The following is a 16,583-nucleotide window of genomic DNA, read 5'->3' as shown; positions in this document are numbered from 1 at the left end:
CCTCTCTGTAGCACTGAGCTAAATATCTGTCTTTATTAGCAGTACACATACTACCTCTTTCATCATCTGCAACATTTAATTAGCTTTTATATATTAGTCAGTCATATTCATTGCTTTCTCTGCTGCCTTTACAGGTCTCTCCTGTTGTGTCTAGTTTTGGACAAGTAATTTGGACTCATGTTCAGAGATGAAGGCATTGGTGTTGATTGCTTTGATTTTATTTTTAGGGCAAACAAAGCTCAGATAAAGTTAGCACCCAAGCACTCCAGAAGTCACGAGATGTTAAGGCCCGATTGGAAGAGGCTTTACTGAGAGGTGAAGGAGCCAGAGGAGAAATGATGAAGCGCTGCAGGATACCAGCTGGTACTTCATATCCCTCTCCCTTGTGGTCTTTTGAGAGGATCTTAAGAGTTTGTAAATGTAAATGAGTTTGTTGGAGTTTATGCACACTCCCCATTTTCATCCTTATATTTTTTACCCACAGTCCTTTCCCTTGCAGACCTTTCTTGGTTTGGCTGTGGATAAAAATATTATTAGCTTTTAAACTATCCAAGGTGTAGCTAGAACTTAGCTCTTCTCAGGTGGAGAATATAAGGCCAACTAAGAAGTGTTAAGACATTCTGAGAAATTGTGTTTGTATTTAATCAATAGCCAAGAAATGGTGTCAAAACTGTCAGTAAGAACAAATTGTTCTTAGCAAAAAAGGTTGTTTCATTTAATAAATTGAATACTTTGTGTTTTGGTCTTTGAAGTTATTAAGCAAGCTAATGTTCTAAAAATCCTAGATTAAAAAGATGATGGGGTCCTGTCCTTTTACTAGGACCCTGAGGCTGTAAAGTTGAATGGTTTTCGTTCTGACAGACTGCTACAGACATGTATCTCCTTCTTTTGGTGAGCTATCAGAGTTCAGGTGTCCCCTTCTGCTTTAATCTCACTGATACATGTTGCACTGTTAGGGAATGACAGATCAGTGGGGCAAAATGAAAACCTGCGCTGGAGAAAGGAGCAGACTCACTGGCGACAGGCAAATGAGAGACAAGATAAGTAAGTCATTTAATGAATATATATTGCTTTTATTAGAACGAAGATGTTTGAGAGTTTTATGTTCTTGTTCTTTCTCCTAAGATGTTTTACTACAAAATCAGCAGTTTCAATCCTTTCCTGCTTCTGTCAGAAAGAAATAGAAAATGTGTATGTAGCAGAAGTATCCAACTGTTGCTATGACATAAAAAAGAGATCACAAATATTGAATGAGAAGTCTAAATAGTTATCCACGCATTTTTTCTTTCTTACTAGCAGTGTGGCAAACACTGGTTGTCGATACAAGTTATATCAGCTCCACAGAAGCTTGCTACACCGTTTATTTTGGTGTTGCTGTGGCTCCTCACTGTATACAGCACTGTGGTGTAAGATTTGCCACCTTAAATCAGTTGAGCTAGGTTTGATGTGCTGTGTGAAAATTGAGAGGAGTTGTCAGCAGGAGTAGAGGGGAATGATTCTGTAGTGAATATTTTCCTTGTTGCAGGTTTTAAGTTATGTTGTCTCAGTACATTTCACCTTATCAGCACTGTGTGGTAGTAGGCAAATCAGTGTGCAGGGTTATGGAAAACTGTATTTTCAGGATTACTAACAGCATTTTCATACAGTATGTGCTAAGTTTCTGTAAGCATGCAACTTGCTGAAGGAGGTACATCACTTGTCCATAGATACTTGTTTAAATTTTGACTATCTAAATGAGCCGCTCTGTGTCCTGCAGAGACAGTGGCCTCTCACCAGCCTGGCTGCTGTGAGCTCCCATGATATCCCTAAACATGTGTGAACGTGACGTGAGAACACTAGCTTGTGCTATACAGCAACTACATTGTTGTATCCTAGTACTTGTCCATGATTATCACATACATTTTTGAACACAAGTTTGTTAATTTGGAATTTATCCAAACTTTTAACAAATAATTGTTCTACCTTCTATGATAGATCGGAAGAGATGCAGATACTATGTGGATATTCTTATTTTGCCCTGAAAGCAACATGCTTTCTCCCAGACAGTTTCACTGAAATCAGAATAAAACAGTCTGCAAGCAGCAGATCTACAATTTCACTTTACAGTAGTTCTGTTAAACTACTTAAAATAAAACTTCTGGTTATATAAGTAAAACTTTGCATGCTGTCCAGGCCTTTCTGCTTAACCCAGTGTTCACCACTGTGGTATGCAAGATCTTTGCTCTCTTCCTTTTTGGATCCCTTTTGTATATATGTCCCATAAATAAGATGTTTGCAGGCAGTCCACAGCACAGCAGGTTTGCACATGTCACCACTCAGCCTCACTCAGCCTGCTTCTCCTTGAATCCAGCATGCTTTGGGATTGTCACTGCACTTATGAGCTATGTGTGGTGTCAGAGAGGATCCAGTCAGCATGGTTAACGTGCAAGACTGAATGGTGGCTGGAAATGGTTCAAATGGCTCTGATGTTTGCTTAATTTGTTCAGTTCTTACTCAAATGTAGTGATCCCTGGCTTGATTTTATAGCACCAGCCTTTTGGGAGGCCCTTCTGTTCTTCATTGCTTGAGTCATTGTAATTAATAACCATACAACTGCCCTGACTTCCTTTCCTAGCCCTCTTCCAGAATTCTCTGGTTGTGCCCAAAAGGATGGCTCTGTACTTTTCTGGGGTTTCGGGGGTAAGAGGCCACTGGGCAGAAAAGGTTAGGTGAATGTAGCAGAAAAGTCACAGATTTTGAAGTCACTCAGAAGTGTGATTATAAGGGTGTTGCTTCTGGCCATGCAACAACCCTTTTATGAGCAGTTTAGGAACAAGAATAAAGCCTCCTCTTTGTGTTTCTGCCATAGAAGAGATCTCTTTTTGTTAGGAGCTGCACCTATGCTTAGACCATTCAGCTGCAGAGTAGCTGTGTTCCAGACCTTAAGTCTCAACTAAGAGAGTATCATGCACTGCCTTACCCCACCACCTTCTGTCTTTTATAAATGTTTCAGTCCTCTCTTAAATGGCCTGGTTCATTGCTATATTGGCTCTGCAGTTGTTGGACCTCGTGTCTTAGCTGTCAACAGTCTCAAGAATCAACATTTTACATTGCCTACATTAAACACTGCTGCTATGGCATTGAAGCAATTTCCCCTTTGACCAAGCCTACTGTTCTTAGTTTTTCTCTGGAAGTGTTAGATCAGTTGCGTTTTATTCCTTTTTGGGGTTTGGTGTCCTGCTACAGGCAATGCATTCCGAAATTACTGCATAGCTTATTGAACAACTAAACATGATATTGAGGGCAGAGCAGCCGTTACACAGATTGCTGTTAAGGAAGCAGAAGCATCTATGTGAACTGTCCAGAGGCCTAGTTTTCAGGTGTCCCTTTTGGGACTTCTGTTCTATGATATCAGCTCTCCTCATTTGACTTTGTTCTTCTTAAGAAACACATCCAAACACTATTTTCATTGTTTGCTCTTACAGAATTGTTCAGAATGGTATCATTTGTATTTTGGTTTTGTTTAAATAGAAGGTCATCTAACTCTTGGGGTACCATGTGCTTTAATTAGAACTCCTTTTTGCAGAACAAAAGCTGAGCTAGACCAAGAAGCTCTGATCAGTGGAAACCTGGCAACTGAAGCTAACCTGATCATTCTCGATATGCAAGAGAACATCATCCAGGTAGGAAAAGCAAACCTGGCTTGGTACCAATCACTGCTCCCTGAGAAGCCAGTGGAAGCAAGATTCATTTTTCGTTTTGTTTCTTAGGCCATGCAAAATGTTTCAATTAAAGATCTTCTGTAAACTTTTATAATCTTGAAGAGGAAAAAAAAAAAGATTAAGAAGAATGAATCCAAAGATGAAATTGCTGCCTGCCTTATGCTGTTGCCACAAGTCCCTTCCACTGTAGAGCATTGCACTACTGTGAATGAAAGGCAAATACACCACCTTGTCTCCAATAGATGTTGTTGAAAGCCATTTCCACTGTATTACTATGATCCTGGAGTTTGGCGAGGATGAGGGAAGAAAAATCTTCATTTATGCTAGAAATGTACCTGAAGATATTAATAATTTAGAAATGGACTCCTGGGTGGCCTTTGTCGTACTTGCATGTATGATCTTGTGAGACAAAAGGATTTAACTTTGACTCCCACAAGTACTCAGTGCAGGAAAGTATCTTTCACCTGCATGGAGTCCTTCTGAAAAGAGATATGCCCCTCTAGAGCAATGTAATATGCAGAACTTACTTGACTTTTAGGAGTCAGATGCAGTAAAATTTCACAGGTCCTGTGACAGCAGTGGAGCCATGACAATTGTCTCTGCTTAGACATGGTTTCCCAGTTTAGGAGAGAGACTTCTAATTCATGGGTATGGAAATACTATTGTTGGAGCAACACGCATATTCATAGATAGCAAGGAGAAAACTTGGTTCTTGAAAACCTGTTAGCAGAAAAACATTTAACTACTAGACTCCTGTAGTATTGGGCTTGATTTTTTGCCTGACACTCATAGCACCTAGTCTCCCCACTATTTGGGTTGTGGGTTTGATGAGAGCATACCAGTATGCCTATTTACCCATGGGGAGGCAAGGGGAAGGATGGTGCTTGCCCACCACAGGATCACTTCGTGATCCAAGATACATGAAAGACTGGACAGAGGGTGGGCGGAGTTTCAAGAGTCACTGCTGAAGCTGGCTGAACTTAAAAATGCATTGGAAGGTCTGTGGATGTTGAGAAATGTTCAAGATGTCTTCCCCTGCATCTTCCTGATCACTAAAAAAGTCTTTTGAAATTCCTCCGAAGCAGATATTAACATTTAAGAAAGCTGCAATCTCTAAACTCCTGGATGTGTCTTATTGACAAGAGAGCAGGACTTCTGTTCCTATGTGCCAGTTCATTGCTGAATTACTTCATGCAGTTCTTTATTTTTCTCCTCCATGTGTAGGCAAGCTTTGCAGCAGAGTGCAGAGACAATCTTCTGGGAGGAGTTTTGAAGGTCCTGGTAAATTCTCTTGGCTGTGATCAGAGCACCACTTACCTGACTCATTGCTTTGCTACACTCAGAGCACTCATTGCTAAGGTATGCTCTTGACATAAATCTGTTTACATGCTTCCAATGAAGTTATTAAAGCAGCATTTCCAGAACAGAGCTGTGTGCATTCACTTACCACTTTTCCTTTGGCATTCATTAAATATGTTTTGCATAAGTAAATACAAATGCCTGTCCATAGGGATGTTAGGGGGCTAATACAGCTGTTGTAAGGTTATTTCATTGACAACATGAGATGAAATAACTGAATCTGAATAATCTTGTGGTTTTAGCAGTCTACTGTTAAAAATAGGTTTACTAATAAAAAGGTAAAAAATTCCACCCTTATATTTCAAATACATTCTGATTTTAATTAGGAATCTTAATGCCAGGGCTTGCAAAGATTCCATAAAGTCAAATTTAAATTATTATATCTTTAAGACTAGTTTCCAACCAGTTGGGCAGCAGAGAAATCAAAGCTAACTCATCAGAGATCAGGGGGATCATTCTAGGTTTCTGCTTCTAAGGTAGGTTCAAAAATCCTAAATAGATCATAAGATGTTGACAGATTTCATGTTTGTTGTGCCTGAAAAAAAGCCAAATCCAAGTATCTCTCTCATTTCTGTATCACCAATCAAAAAAAAATTTTCAAAATGTGTATGAGGACAGAATTTGACCAAACTTTTTTTATAATATGGGTCATAATGGTTAGGTGCTTCATGAAGACTCTCTAAAATTTGTTTAAGGTCCATTCTCCTACAAAGAAGTTCTACAAAGGAAAAAAAACATTAAATGTTTTTTTCCCCTAAACTATTCTAAAATACAAATGACAAACAGGATACTCCTGTCCAGTTAATGCCTGTCTGCTGTTAAATGTAGATTGGCTGACAAAGCCTAATTACAAGGCACATATCTGAGTAGTTATGAAACTCATAATTTTGTTTTCATTGTACTTTATCTTTGAAAGCTAACTTCCAATTACAATAATGAATTTTGTGAAGCAATCTTTATTCTCATTGAAATAGATCTTGTAGTTAAGCTGACTCAGTTCTGTATTTTATGAAGCAATCATTCCAATTATTTCTATTACACTGTAGGTATATAGACGTTATTCTGCAAATAAAAATGATAGAACTCTGTGCCAGCAGGCTTATAATATAAATTAGATATAAAACAGTGAGATAATGGAGTGAAGAAAGGTTGAGAACTAGGAAGTGGGCCTGCAAATGAGAAATAATATCCTGTGTTCTGCTCGCACACCATTATCAGTCCTTTGTATGTACATATGGTGCCAGTACATTCATGTTGGCTACGGTGAAAGTTTGTTTCTGTGTCCTGCCCCCTGGGTTTATTGTCTGCTAGGTGCATCGTGGAGACAGTGTAAAACAGGGCCTGGCATAAAAGTTGGGCAATGGAAGTTTTGTGGCACACCATGGGAGGAAGAACATGCTGGAGGGCTGGGGAAGGGTGGGGCATTGATGCAAAAAGCTAGTAACTGGTCCTTATGCTTAAGGAAGTGTTTGCATGTTTCAACAACCATCAGCTATTCTGAAAATAGCAACTCTCCATACTTCTAAAAATTTTGCAATATTTGGGTTTTCTCTGAGCAATTTTTTTTATTCTCTCTCTTTCTGCCACTCTTTCAAAACACAAAGGCTACTTTCAAACCTTCTTCTCTGTAGAAAAGCTATCAGGAATCCAAATAAATAAAAAAAAAAAGAAGCATAAAAAGTAGGTTTTGCTAACTTCAAGGCTTCATCTGTTGCAGCACAAGCAAGCTATCAGGCTGCAACAAGGCTTTGCCGTGGGTCAGAGTTAGAATCTACTGCGCATGCTGTTTCTCCTTCCTCCAGAAGCCAGCCCACACTGCTCCTCCTCCACCCAGCCACCTAATCCCACCATCCTCAGTGCTATTCACCTGCTTAGCAGAACAAGCTACACCTGCACATTGTCCATGTCAATCAACCCACTGCCTTCATTCCTCTACATTTGTCTGAATCCTCTGATTTTTGTGCACTAAGCTATTGATGTTTCAATGGCCAGAAACAAGAGTAATTAATGCTTTCTTCTCTATCTCCCTTAGTTTGGAGATTTTCTGTTTGAAGAGGAGGTTGAACAGTGTGCTGACCTATGTCAAAGAGTTCTCCATCACTGCAGCAGCAGCATAGATACTACACGGACTCAAGCCTGTGCCACTCTTTATCTTCTCATGAGATACAGCTTCAGCTCTACCAGTGTAAGATTTCAAAAACTATGTTTTGTGCAAACTTTTCTTGTGATCAGTTGAAACCAAAACTGAAGTTGTGATAACAGATGGAACACATCTGCAGATAAAGAGTCACATGTTATGCTGTTTTGAATATTTGACCCTCAAGAAGTGATAGAAGTGTAAGAGAAAAGTAGTTTAAATTATTGCTCATTATTTCATTTAGGAAAATGTGACTTTTTCTGCAACATCTGAAAAAGTATCTTCAAATGTAACAACATTAGGCCTCTGAAAGCAAGGACTATACAATGCATAAGCAATGCTCTTTGTCTTTTTTTTTAACTCCTGTGTCAGAGCTACTTAAACTTAGACTAGCTCTATTCTAATGCCACTATAGCCTCAGTAGAACTACTGCATACCTGTATTAATGGCAATTCTTTGGTGGCCTCCTGGTCTCAGGATTAGACTCTGTTTCTTAACCACCCATATGGAGCAAAGTAAGTACGTTATGCATGTAGGCTCACAATGTCCTAGCATAAAAGGACATGCATTAGCATTTTGGATACCTTGGACATCTGATCTTGCAGTGTTTTGTTTCCTAGTTGTTACTTTAGAAGCCTTGCATATGTAAAAAGTGTTGACTTTGCAGAAGGAAAATGTGCCTCTGAGGCACCATAAGCAAGGTGTAGTGCACCACCAGGCAAAGCCCTCAGAGGCCTTTTGCTTCCCAGATTTATTTCCAGAATGCTTTCCCAGTCCTGTTTCCTCCTCTTCTCCTCTGTGGGTGGCCTGATCTACACACCCATTGGCCTGCACAGTGGGTGAAAGAGGTGCTTCTGACTTGCCCTTGTCTCAAGCAAGCATATGTATTCCAAGGAACATTCTTGCCCCAAAGTACAGGCATGTCAGAACTGGGGAACTTTGGGTTAACCACTCATTTTGGACTCACTTTGATACAGCAGAGGCCACTTGTGTGAGCAGTGAGTTTAACCCACTCAAGTGTGGGCAGGAGAAAGTGGGTTTGTTTTATGTAGTAGGCACAGATATGCATGGTGCAGTGCAGCCATCATTCTTTCATGTTCTTGTTTTTCCTTCTGAAAGAATTTTGCAAGAGTGAAGATGCAGGTGACCATGTCATTAGCCTCTCTGGTTGGAAAATCACCTGAGTTTAATGAGGAATTCCTTCGACGGTCCTTACGAACCATCCTAGCCTATGCAGAAGAAGATGTGGATATGAAGGCAACTCCATTTCCCATTCAGGTCAAATCTTTTATGACATCTGTGATTTTTATCAGGAGTTTTCTCATAGGAAATTGTGTGCTTGGAGCAAGTCCTAGATTTTGGTCTTCCAAAGCAATGAAAGTAAGGCTGCAGGGGTTATTGCATGAGTTTATTTCTAGCACAACAATATGCAGGGAAGAAGTGGGGGACATTATTCCGTATAATAAACTCTTAAGAACTTCTACTGAAATCACATTAAAGGAAAATCACCTCTTAGCTTTGTGTACAATTTTCTTCTAGACCCCAACAGGAACCGTACCCTTTAAGAGTTTTCCAAGATGGAATTTAATTCATTATGTTTTCAGACAAGTAGCATAACGGAAACTTCTCTGCCTTTATCAGTTCATAAGGTGGCAGCAACATTAATTAAAAACATTTCAGACAACTGTCAGACACTGCTAATAATCCTACAGTAACTCAGGTTGTGCTGAAGACTTACAAAAACAGCTGCTGTGTTCTTAGATCATGAATCAACTAAAGCTGAACTCCATTAGCACATTTGATTTTTTTCATTCAGAAATTACAAATCAAAGGATTCCAGCTCACTTTGATTAATTAAAATGTGTGCATAAAATTTGCTATGTCAGCATTCTTCACTGCATTGAACAAAGTTGGAAAAATGAATCTTGTAGCAATTCAGTACAAATCATCTGGTGCAGATGTTATTTTTCTGGAAAGCAAAAATAAAAATGTGAGAAATACATGTTGATCTTTGTATTACTGCAGGTAGAGGAGCTGCTGTGTAATCTGAACAGCATCCTGTCAGATACAGTGAAAATGAGGGAATTTCAGGAAGATCCAGAGATGCTCATGGATCTCATGTACAGGTGAATCTGTTTAGAATTGCTACTGAGGAAGTTCTGCAGTGAGGTGAGCAAAAGAACTGTGCATTTTAGGGACAAGCTGTGGGAAAGTCCTCTGGCTGTTCTGTCTGTGTAGATTCCTGCTTTAGCACAGCTTATCTGTGGCAGCGGGCCCAGGCTGCAGGAATAAGCATGTTGCAGTGGAGCCACTGGAAGGTGGTCATAGACTTGGACAAGGATGGGAGTCAGGGACTGATGGACATTGAAAATCCTTGGGTTTAGCTGGTTTACTCTCCTCTTAGTCCCTGTGAGTTCTGCCTACCCCTGCCTAACCATTTCTTTTGCCCTGTGCTTAGTGAATCATACAGAATAAAGACAGAGGTGTCTCCCTCCATTTAACCCAGGTGGAGAATTATAAAGGTTCTTTCTGTTACCTGAGAAATTATCATTCATACCTCCTTTCTGCCCTGTGTTGTTAGAATTGCCAAAGGGTACCAGACATCACCAGACTTGAGGCTGACTTGGCTGCAAAACATGGCAGAGAAGCACACCAAGAGGAAGTGCTACACAGAAGCAGCCATGTGTCTGGTCCATGCCGCAGCACTGGTGGCAGAGTACCTCAGCATGCTTGAAGACCGAAACTATCTCCCAGTGGGCAGTGTCAGCTTTCAGGTAAGAAAAAGCTCCCAAGCTCTGACAGCATAAGCCTGGGATCGCCTGTTCTGGTGTGTGTATTCCTTCTCATGTTAAGCAGAGTTGAAGTGCATATACAGGGAGGAAAAGCTACAATGGAACATCCATCACCACTCTTGGCAGATTGTTCTGATGATTTATGCTTACTGATAAAAACTGGTACTTTAGAGTCTGGCTGCCTCTAGCTTCTACTTCTAGCAACTGAATACTGTAATGTCTTGTCTGCTAAGTAGAACCCCTCTATTATCACATGCCTTTTCCTGGGGCTGATACTTATCAACTGTGACAGATGCATCTTTCAAACTGCTTTCTCATGATCTAGGTAATTGGAGCTACACATTTCTTTTAGGCATGTTCTCCAATCCTTTGACTGTCCTCCAGTTACTAACCAACACCCTTTTGATTGATGAAATGACAAAATCACCATAACCTATATGCATTTACATCAAACTCCAGTAAAAATGTCCCATAAGTTCTTTCAGCCCAGGAAGTATCTCTCTGTTTATCTCTCCAGAATCCACTGGTTCTTTTGGCATTGTTGAGCTCTTTACTTGGTAGGTTATTGATCTTTTACAGAGAGGTTTTTTTGGATTTTGTTTTTCACCTTTCTTTTCTACATCACAAAGATGAAAGCATAACTCTTTGCTGTTAGAGTTAAACATTTTGAAATGCAGAGTTTTAAACATAGTTTACCAGATTATGCATTTTTGGTTACCCTTATATGAACTGACTTTATATGCAAATTCAGTGATTTTCCGGCTTTTTTTCATAGAATCATAGTTGGAAGGGATCCATAAGCATCATCAAGTCCAACTCACTGCTCCTTGCACAGCTACCTAAAACTAAACCATATCACTGAGAGCACTGTCTAGATGCTCCTTGAACTCTGACAGGCTTGGTGCCATGACTACTTCTCTAGGGGAGCCTGTTCCAGTGACCAACCGCCCTCTCAGTGAAGAACCTCTTCCTAATGTCCAATCTGACCTTCCCCTGACACAGTTTCATTCCATTTCCTTGTGTCCTATCGCTGGTCACCGGAGAGAGGGGATCAGCACATCCCACTCTGTTTTCACACATTATTAAAAATAGGAATGCTGAACCCCTGAAATATTCCCATGTGTTGATTACTCCTTTATCATTATTCTCTAAGATCAGTAAGTACCATTGTTCATTTACAGAGTGTTTGCTGCAATGATTATGAGACATTCCAGCTAATTAGTGGAAATGTTTTGCAGAATCAACTCAGATGTTGTATAGATATCTACTGTTTGGGCATTATTGCCTTTATGAGATTGTAATCTCTTTAAAAGTATCAGGTTTCTGTAGTCTGGTGTTGATTCAGACTTAATTACAATACCTTTAGTTTTTTCTTTAGTAAAATTCTGTATCAGTATTTCCACCAATTTGTCCTGGGTGCGAACTGATAAACCTACCACTACCTGCTCATCTTGTTTACTTTTAAAAAAATATGGCCACAAAGCATATTTCCTCCTCTGAAACTTCCCCAGTTTTCTAAAACATATGGCAACTCAGTATTCATTGCCTGAATACCGGTTTGCTTAGCTCTTTTAAACTGTTGAGGAGCACGTTTTATGGTCCAGATGATTTTGAAATGCCTAACACTAGTAGTTGGTACAGTCATCATCCCTTGATACAACCATATCATCTGGGTTTGGTTTTTTCCTTCAGAATAATAAATGTGAACATGATTGATCTACTTGTCATTTTGCACTGAATTCAGTACGTTGGGTGGTAGTGTTGCAATTTCACCCTAGCAATCAGGTGATTGACTAGTATTATTCTTAAATTCCTTTACTGTGTATAGCTGTATATAATCTCTTTACTGGCTAAACTTCTGGCCATAGATTTATACTTCTCCCATTTTGCATCCCTTACCAGTTTTGTATACTTTCTAACATCTAGCTTCCATTCATTACTTCTATTTTCTTCTTTTCTCCCTACTCATTACATACTATAATCATTTAGATATAGGTGAAATCTGCATTCCCTTGCAAAAGTCATCCTGCTGCCAGGCTGCCTTGAATGCTTGTAATCTCACACACTTGACCCTAATGTGATTCCTCCTTCCATTGCTCCGAGATTATGCAGATTGCCATGAATAGATATGTTTCCAGTTATTTTAGAGAACTGAAGTCTATTCTACAAGGCACTAGACAAACAAAAACTTGGAAGTTTAAAGGTAACAAGTCAATCTCTCTCATCAAAATGCTTTTGTAGATACGTGTTTGCCCAAGGAACAGTTGCTCCATAGGAGAGAGGTAATAAAATGCCTTCATGACCAGAAGCCAAATTACACAACTTTTTATCTGACAGTATAATTTTGGATTTCATTTTGCTTAATAATGATAATTAACTATAATAACACTTGCATTTTTACAAAGCCTTTCAAGAGAAGAGCTCCCATTCTTTACAAACAGGTTTGTATTCTGCAGCACCTATGAAGATCTTGTTTCGATGACCTTGCTAAGAGAGAAATACTACTCAAACTATATTGGCTTTACCTGGATTTCCAGATCTCACTCACTGATTCTTTCTGTGTCCATTTCTTCATTTAGCTCAGATATTAATTTAACTAATATTGGTGATATATATTTAGTTGTGGAATTGAGGGTGATAATAATGTGTATAAAAAAAGATTCTTCTGGATGAGCAGAAGTGCTATCTCCTTTTTACAGATGAGTAAAATGGGGCAGCAAAGTATTAAATCATGGGTCTTCTGCAGTGACTCTGTTAGTGTCCAGAAAACTGATTGTTAGTAGAGTAACACTTTTCCTTATACTGTGCCACACAAAACGGTACATGCTTCCCTCTGTGCAATCAAAACTATCCCTCAAAATCAGAACAGGATCACTTTTGGTGAAATTCCCTTTGAGCTTCATTTGTGTTTAGACTAAATCTCCTTTGCAAGTGATAAGGTGGACTTAGAGTATGAATTGTGTATGGACTGACTTTAAAGCCACTTCATATTACCACAGACAAGGACTTAGTGTGTGTGTCTACCTGCTAAGGCACAGGGCTAAATAGCCCAGGCTCAGCGGTAGGCTAATTCAACTGTGTGGTTTTGGGGATCTAGCTTGCAGGCTACCCTAGCCTTATCTAACACGGGGATAAAAGCTGGGGATCATAGTAGAGCCCCTTGAGTTTACGCAAGTGTTTCTTTTCCTTAGAGAAAACCATCCCTGTGAGGTCCAAAATAATAGTGGATGATATACATGGTAATTTATGAATTGTCTTTATTATACAAGGGACATATAATATTCTTCAATATAAAGGTACATCAAGGCAAAAGGTGGGTGAGGCATGTCCACTTTGCAAAAGGTCCTGCAAGCACCAGTATGTCATGAAGGCTCTCTCCTACAAGAGTGTATGGACTGTAAAACATGGTAATAGATGCCTGACATTAATTATTACGGGTTTAAAGGCAAAGAAAAGATAATTGGTGTCTGTGACTTTCTTGGTTACTTTCATAAATAAATCACTCTCTGGACATTTTCACTCCTCTGGACTCTTTCCCTTTTGCTACCAAAACAAAAAAAGCCACCAAAGGCTACATGACATTCCATGAAAATAGTCCTTCATGGCTACTATTACAGAAAGGGAAAACCAGACATTGAGCTGCAGTAGGGGTTGAATGAGTTGCCCTAGGTGTGTGCCAGGGAGGTTAAATCTGGTTGAAGTCACTATCTTCAATGAGACTGGTAGGTAACAAGTGGTATGGGTGTGCTAAAACATGCTGCAATTTTCCCTCTGGATGAAATTCAAACATATTCTCAGCTTGGCAAATGCTGTCCTGAGCTTTGTGCTCACCCTTCCAGTGGAGCTGACGTGATGGGCAGATTAGGCACTCTGAGGGCAGCATGGTTGGAGTAAATTTCACCCATGGAGAAATAAATAAATCCACAAAACCCAAGGGGGAAAGTCCCATGTTGCTAGTGATGAGTGATGCCAATTCTTTATCTGAAATCTGATCAATAGTAATAGCCCTCAGTGTCTCTGCCGTTTTATAAAGATGTCTTTAAGGACTTGACTAGCTAGCCAGCTGGCATCTATCCTGCATGCAGACAGATTGTCATTGCCAGTTTCTGCTGAAGTGAGACAGTATGACACTAATTTAATTCCTTTTAATTACTAGCAAATTGAATGCTGTTGAAAGTTACATATGCTAGTTCCATACTGTATGAACACATATTTTAATGTTCATTTACATGTATTTCTGTATATTATAAAATTTTTCGTGTTGACTCTCTCCAGTGTCATTTATTCAAAGGGATCCTGAAGAACTATAGTCATGTTATTTCATGGTCTAGAATCTCGAAGAGTGACTGACACTGTGTACTTTAGCTAGTTTTATTTAAACCCATAATAAGATAAGTAACTTTACAAGTAGCTGAGTAAATTCTGCAGGATCAAGGTGTAATATGACAGAGGCTGAAATGAGAAGCAGCATTCAGTTATTGCAGGTTTTACAGCAATATGGTCTATGTCCTCCTCCTCTGCTTGCAAAAGTCAAATCAACAACTTGAAAGTTCAACTTGTTCAAGCAGGTGGCAGGAGGTCCAGGGTGCAGCTTGGAATTTCTCACACCCAGGTGCCAGCAGCAGGATGGGCACATTGGTTGTGACCCCTGCAGGGTGGAGATTGAGCTCATGGCAGCTCCCATCAAGATCCAGCACCAGAGAGGGGACATTTTGCAACCTACAGGAGTCTGTGTCTTAAACCTGATGCAAGAAAGAAAGTTTACGGTTCTTGTAGTGAAACTCCTGATTTGCCATCTGCAGAGATTTATGATGTTGTGTTTGCTTCTTAATAGAATTTAATTCTCAATGGATTTATGATGTTATATCCATTTCTCAATGGAATTTAATGGAATTCCATTCTAAATGGTATTTAGCCCAGTGTATCCCCTGGCTTCACTTGTATAATCTCGTTCTTCTTACTGTCATGTAACTATGTTGAAACTGTTTCTGCTTCAATCTTTATGATAGACTATTGATCTGGGTTTCTGATATCTCTGTTCTGATGTATTTTAGAACATTTCATCCAATGTGCTGGAGGAATCTGCTGTTTCAGATGATGTTTTGTCTCCAGATGAAGATGGTATATGTTCTGGGAGGTATTTCTCAGAAAGTGGCCTGGTAGGGCTGCTGGAACAAGCAGCAGAGCTCTTCAGCACGGTGAGTGAGGACCAAAATCACCAGAAGATGGAATTGGGCTCTCAGGGCCAGTTCCATAGCTTATTTTCCTGCGCATGAGGAAATAGTCTTACAGCTAGACCAGGCTTCACAGACCTGCCCCACTGCAAACGAGAGGCAGAGACACATTTAATGGCTGACCCAGCCCTGCCGCAGCCAGGTTGCCTAAGGTAGGCTTTTCAGGTAGCCTAGCTCAGCCGTATATCCACCTCTACTGTGCTAACTACAGCATCAACAGAAAGTGATTGTTCCAGGCACAAATCAAGATTTTGTTTGGTATTTTCATGAGATAGTACATTTAAGAAGAAGATCTTGTTTTAACTATAGATTTTAGAAAGCATGTAAGAGTTACTCCTGTGCCTTCACACAGCATACAACCACCAGCCTCATCTATACCACCACCCATCTGTCTGCACTTACCATGTAAAAAGTCATGATGTCAATACTCAAGTAGCTCGTCATATTGCTGTAGAGCTAAAGAGGATATATGATCTAGCATCTCTGAAGATATAGCTTGGGTTCCTTTTGTCCAGATACAGCTCTGTTTGCCCCGAACCACACATGCTAAACAAATCCATTTCCTTCTGCTCACCTGAATTTCTAACTCTTCTAGCCCCTAAGTAAAAACTTGCATATTTGTTTTTGTTATTGTTTAACAATGGAGTTAAAAAACAGTGTATTCCTATGCACTGGAATTTGGGCTTAAGAGCTCAACAGATCCAAGATCCAAATTAGATCCAGTTAGTTGTCTGCAGCTCAGAAGTACCTGTCTACTATTAAAAGATGAGTCCCATAAAGCCCCTTTTCATCCAGGCCATGAATGGAGATTGAGTTTCTTTTCAGAGTGTGACAGGATTCATTTAATTTCTTCTTTTTTTTTTTTTTCTTTTTTCCCCAAGGGAGGATTGTATGAAACTGTGAATGAGGTGTACAAAATTGTCATCCCCATATTGGAAGCCCATCGAGACTTCAGGAAGCTTACTTTGACACACTGCAAGCTACAAAAGGCCTTTGACAGCATTATTAATAAGGTACTTGTGAGACAAGATGCATTACTGGGTTGCACTGTTTGTTTAAGACTGGTGATAATAAAACTGTTCATGCAAAATAGAGCCATTTCCTTTTTCTAATAAAAGTTTCCATCTGCTTTGACCTACCTGCAAAGGGTAGTCCACAGTGAAAAGAGGCTCTATCCTCTCTGTAGCAAAAAGCAGAGATGACTACAAAACTGGTTTAGAGTTACAGAAAAACAGCTGAACAGGTCGAACTCTGGCCACATCTATTTAAGAAAAATAACTTTATTGTCAATTAACTAGTGTTTTCAATTATAAAACAGAAGAAATACAAAAACCTGGCTAAATTCTCAGCACTTATCCTG

At 39.6% G+C, this 16,583-nt stretch overlaps 1 protein-coding gene across 3 annotated transcripts in view; it reads left to right on the top strand.

Moving 5' to 3' along the window:
* Positions 1-16,583, top strand: part of DOCK8 (dedicator of cytokinesis 8) — a 94,523-nt gene that overhangs the window by 70,180 nt on the left and 7,760 nt on the right. For all 3 annotated transcript variants that reach the window (XM_056323953.1, XM_056323955.1, XM_056323954.1), the window contains 10 exons: positions 228-363; positions 957-1,044; positions 3,566-3,662; positions 4,926-5,060; positions 7,093-7,245; positions 8,317-8,475; positions 9,223-9,323; positions 9,779-9,971; positions 15,044-15,187; positions 16,105-16,236. In XM_056323953.1, coding sequence (XP_056179928.1) covers positions 228-363; positions 957-1,044; positions 3,566-3,662; positions 4,926-5,060; positions 7,093-7,245; positions 8,317-8,475; positions 9,223-9,323; positions 9,779-9,971; positions 15,044-15,187; positions 16,105-16,236 — 1,338 coding nt within the window. The remainder of the gene's footprint in view (positions 1-227; positions 364-956; positions 1,045-3,565; positions 3,663-4,925; positions 5,061-7,092; positions 7,246-8,316; positions 8,476-9,222; positions 9,324-9,778; positions 9,972-15,043; positions 15,188-16,104; positions 16,237-16,583) is intronic.

This window comes from Falco biarmicus, chromosome Z (assembly GCF_023638135.1).
Source record: "Falco biarmicus isolate bFalBia1 chromosome Z, bFalBia1.pri, whole genome shotgun sequence".
NCBI lineage: Eukaryota > Metazoa > Chordata > Aves > Falconiformes > Falconidae > Falco > Falco biarmicus.
This window is presented reverse-complemented; position numbering and strand designations above follow the sequence as displayed.